At 35.5% G+C, this 5086-nt stretch overlaps 1 protein-coding gene across 1 annotated transcript; it reads right to left on the bottom strand.

Annotated features, from left to right (window-relative positions):
• Window positions 1–2280: 2280 nt before the first annotated feature.
• LOC119806577 (proline-rich proteoglycan 2-like) lies at window positions 2281–4707 on the bottom strand. The gene is made up of 2 exons (XM_042054505.1): window positions 4644–4707; window positions 2281–2600 (listed from the first exon to the last, which is right to left on the bottom strand). The coding sequence occupies exons 1-2, from the start codon at window positions 4705–4707 to the stop codon at window positions 2281–2283; spliced, it is 384 nt and encodes a 127-aa protein (XP_041910439.1).
• Between the last annotated feature and the right edge of the window lie 379 nt (window positions 4708–5086).

Raw genomic sequence — 5086 nt, 5'->3', positions numbered from 1 at the left:
AAATTGTCATATATTGGAGTCTTTGATGATTTTTTTAACCTCTCTCATGCATCCAACTCCAAACTAAGGCTTTCAGCTTAGTGTCACAGATTCCAGAGTTTCATGGAACATGGGTAAAGAGTTTATCCTCTCTTCTTATAAACAGAGATATTATAGGTATAAGTATTGGTGATAATTTTGATTTACACATACAAAGACTGTTAATGAATAAGCATTGGACTATTCTGGGACAGAAGGTTGTTTGATAAATCATTTAGGCTTCTGACAGTCACAGTTTCATTATGACATGTAGCTTTGTCTATATTGTAGATGAATGTGGTTAGTAGATGAATGTGGTTAGCCTGTGTCTATAAATATACACATAAATCTTACCATATCTTGGCCTATCATCTGTACTTCTCTTTGCCATATTGAATTCATGGCCATCCAAAGAATTTTGCCAACAGTAGTTTAAGTGTCAAAATTTCATATGACACCAAATTGTCATTTCTATGAATCTCCCACTGTGCTACTTCCATGAACATCACTCCAGTTTTCATAAAGAATTTTGTGAAAGGAGGTAAAGAAGAATATGATCTAGGTAAAATAAAAAATTGCATAGAGCATTCAAAAATAGCAAATTAAGAGTCTAAAAATTAAGGCTCAACTATTTGGAAAGTTTAATAATTCCTCAAATTGTGTAACATCTAAACCTTTTGTATTTACATTTTTATTTAAAATTCAACATAATTTAAGAATCAATGAATGAACATTTACAAACCCTAAAAAATTAAGATAGGAAGATTGCTCTAAGGTATACATAAAATATTTATAATTTAAGAATCACTGAATGAACATTTACAGACCCTAAAAAATTAAGATAGGAAGATTGCTCTAAGGTATACATAAAATATTTAAAAATTTCATATGTGGATTAGACAAGTACATATTTATAAAAATTAAAGGAAAGTGAAAATAATGAACATCTGGCCCCTAAAACCACTGTATCACTGTATTTATAGGACTGTCCACTTCAAGGAAGAATGTGAGTTGGTTGAGACTTGAGTGCCCAAAAGAACACCAGCTGCAAAAACAGCAACTTCCTAACATGTAAACAGAGAGTGTTATCTGTGAGAAAAGATACAAGGAACTCTTTTGCCAGTTCTCCTAGGCAGCTCTTCTATAGTGTCCTGGCCAGACAACACACATGACATACTAAGAGTATCTTTATGTAGTTTCATCTCTTTATATATTTTAATATTGAAAATCATGTCTTATGTGAAGTCTCCTGCTAAAATCAGAAATATCTGGGAAATATAGCACAGTTGTACTCCAGGTAAGAAGAAAAAAAAAGGGGTCTCTCAAATGATAGTGGACTGATTCATAAATTGAGAAAGTAAGACGTTTTCTAATGAAAATGATTGAAGAGTTTTAAAATTGCCTTAGGTTTGGCCACAGTCCCCAGATTTCACTCATTCATGCTCAGACTAAGAAAACAACAAAGAATAATTTCATGCTAAATATTTTATTGGAGTGTTGAAGGTTCTCTTACATCATTGCTCCATTGAAATGACATTAAAGGTAACTGTTTTCTACTCCGCCTGCAATTAATAAACAGATAAATGAAGTCAGGGGGAAGAATGACCTAGCCTGCAATACAAATATATTTTGAGATATCTGTTAGTATTTTGGATATCTAACTGTGTTAGTGTTAAGACATTTGTTGGAGAGTGACTTTAAATAACATTTGTCACAGAAATCAAGGTATAGAGAACTTTTAAGTTTTAGATGTATAAGATATTTATGCCTTTTGGAAGATGGTGGTGATCTCTAGAGTTTCATACTATGCTGTTGGCAGGAGCCCTTCATTTGTACCCTAGTGTTTAGTCCCAAAATAAGCACACAAAAACCATACTAGTTAAATCACTGCTTAGGCAATCATTTAAGCACATTGCTAAATACCTCTTATATCCTAAATTAACCCATCTACATTAAGTTGTTCATCACCACAAGGTCATGACCTACCAGCAAGGTACCAGCTGGGGGCTGGTGCCTTTCTCCCTCAGGCAACTCCATGGCTTCTCACTGATTCTGCCTTCTTTTTCCCAGCATTCAGTTTAGTTTTCCTGCCTAGCTCCATTCTGCCCTATCTATAGGCCCAAAGAAGCTTCCTATTAACGAATGGTATTAACAGCAAGCAAAGGGAATCCCATATCTTTGTTGGAATAATAAAGTGTCTGATTACTTTTGTTGTGCTGATGAACCTTTTATTTATGCAGAAAATTTCTAGAGGTTACTTGCCTATTCATCACCACCCTCCTCAGGCTCCTCAGGTGGGGCTTCTGGTTTTTCTGGTTTTTCTGGTTTAGGAGGGCGAGGTTTCTCCTCACCTCCCTCTTGGGGTGGGCCTTCTGGTTTTTCAGGTTTAGGTGGGCGAGGTTTCTCCCCATCTCCCTCCTGGGGTGGGCCATGTGGTTTTCCAGGTTTAGGAGGGCGAGGATGATGTGGTGGTTTCTCTGGTGGGTTTTCTTCTCCACTGTCATCCTCACCATCTTCAGGTTCATCACTTTCCTCATCATTCTGAGGCAGTTGACCATTAACCTGGCTTTTTTGCTCTTCCTCTGCAGGGACATAGATCCATGTGAAAGAAGCTTACTTTTCTCTTTCTGTCAGAATGCCCTTCCTTCCTAAATATATGAGCCTGACTCTTTTAAAAATGTAATTTTTAAATATTTATCATAATAACTTTTTATGGCTCAACTCTTCAGGAAAATATTTCTTCTTAAATTTGATCATTAAAGGTGATTTTATTTTTGTTACATTTCTCAGACAAAAGTGACAAAATTGAAAGGATTTTTTAACGATATTAGTTATAATTAGGCAATGGACCATAATGCGACAGCAGTGCTCTATTCTTTAATATAGCATGTTGTTTTGAGTCCTATAATCCTGTGGAGAACAAAAAGAAGAATAGGAAAGAGACTAAAAGATGTTCCATTCAGTTTTCCAGCAGTGTTTTTGTATGTATTACTCAGCTGTGGGTGCAGAGCTGAGTGAGAAGAATAAATTTTAAAAAGATGTGAGAGACTAAAATCTGTGAAGTTACATATCTATCTAGTGTGGAATTATATAATTCTAAAATGAATCAATGGGAAAAAAAATTCTCTGACCAACCCATAGAGTCATGGAAGATTTTAGATGAGGACACTCAATATGCTCATCATATGCAAGTCATTCCTTCCATCTGTGGAAGACACAAAATGTTCCTGGTATAAACCCTGGCTTCCTACTCTTCCAGCATATTGCCCTCTTCTAGGTCCTAGAGACAATGCAGGGGAACTTTCCTATCTATCTCAGAGTAAGCTGTCACATGTTAACTTCACAAAATAATAAACTTATTAGATTTTATAGAACTGTATAATTACAGAAGTAAATGATGCTTAATCAGTTAATATAGGATGAATCAGGCCCTACCTAAGAGCTGAGAAGAAGAGTCTTCATAGATGATCTCTAGAAAATAAGCACAAGAGTAGAGAAAAGTTAGTTATAAGATTTTTCAGCTGGAAATACAAATGACTTTCAATAACATCTTCACATCCACTAAGAAGTATTTTATTTTTTGACAGTGCTACAGATACTACTTCCAGAATGGTTTCTATGATCAGGAACAATGACTATTTTGTTTCTAAGTATCTCTGGCAACCCTTACTATTAGCCTTCATTGTAGTATGATAATTTTAGTCTGACTAGTTCATATTCTTTATGTTTTTCTTCATGACCTTCATTTGTTATATGATATATATCCATAGGTATTTCATATATGAAATAATTATAATCATTGCTGTAAATACTTTGTGAATAACAATGAATATTGCATGTGGGTCATTATAATAGAGATAGAGAGGCCAAGGAAGATATCTCAGTGGGTCAAAGTGTGTGTCTGACGATTTGTATTCAGTTCCTGGGATCATATGGTAAAATACAAATCTTTCTGACAATATGCTGTCTTCTGACTGAAATGTGAAAAAATATTCAACCACATGCTCTCTCTCTCTCTCTCTCTCTCTCTCTCTCTCTCTGTCTCTGTCTCTCTCTGTGCATGACTTTGTGTCTGTTTGTTGTCTCCATCCTTATCTCTCACACACTCATACATGTAAACACACACATACACAGAGAGTTCTGAATGCACACACATGCTCAAAAATAATTTAAAAAATTATTCATGATATTCCTAGCTGAATGATACAGTTTCAAATTTATTATATTTTTCCTCATTTCAAAAACATCTATGAGGTACCTTTACTTCTTTCAGTTTTTGCTCTCATCTGTAGAGAAATGTTGGCATTATTTACTATTGGCTTCTCATAACTCCTTGAGAACTGAGCTTCCCTCTGTCACCTGTATCACCATACCATTCTTCATCCCCCACCAAAAAGGTTATTTCACAAATGCACTCATGCTATTCTGTGGTAAAATAGTTTCCTAAATTTTACTATAAGCAAAGTCTAAGATCCAGAGCCAAATGAAGATATAAATATTCTAATATATTTTTCTAATCCTTTACTTCAGTTTCTTATTTATTGTTTTACATTTCTCCCAGCCCTGTACTTCCATGTGTTGCCCAATCCCTATTTCACAGAACCAATGTCTACCCTATTTCATACCTGCATTTGCTCTCTGAACTGAGCTCACAGCCAACAAGGCTGCTGTGAGCAGGACCACCAGCATCTTGGAGGAGGCTCTGGAGTTGCTCCCAAGTCTGTGCTGGGAGAAGTAAGGCAGAGTCTTTATAAGGAAGGTAGAACAAAGGCACTTTTCAGGTCCTTACTGGTGACCTGACCTTTTGTTTGGGACATTAGCCTAGCAGGATGTAGTGGGGAGTAGGTTGTGAATGTCTCACTTCTCAATGCTAAAACATGAAATTTTGATAACAATGTTGATATATTTCAGGCATCATCCAGATATAAGAAACAAATTTTTGTTATTGTTTAAACCCTAGTTTGATACAACTGTGACTTGTACAATGTTAGTTGTAATAAGGGGGAATTTGCTTCTCTGCCTTCATGTATATTTTTGTCCCAGTTCTTACTGTCATTGAGGCTAAAGA

The sequence above is a fragment of the Arvicola amphibius genome, chromosome 2 (genome assembly GCF_903992535.2).
Source record: "Arvicola amphibius chromosome 2, mArvAmp1.2, whole genome shotgun sequence".
Classification (NCBI taxonomy): Eukaryota; Metazoa; Chordata; class Mammalia; order Rodentia; family Cricetidae; genus Arvicola; species Arvicola amphibius.
This window is presented reverse-complemented; position numbering and strand designations above follow the sequence as displayed.

Coding starts and splice junctions, on each gene's coding strand:
- LOC119806577 (XM_042054505.1), bottom strand. CDS start 4,707: ATGCTGGTGGTCCTGCTCACAGCAGCCTTGTTGGCTGTGAGCTCAGTT. Junction 2,601..4,643: donor AGTTCAGAGAGCAAATGCAG/GTATGAAATAGG, acceptor ATGTCCCTGCAG/AGGAAGAGCAAAAAAGCCAG.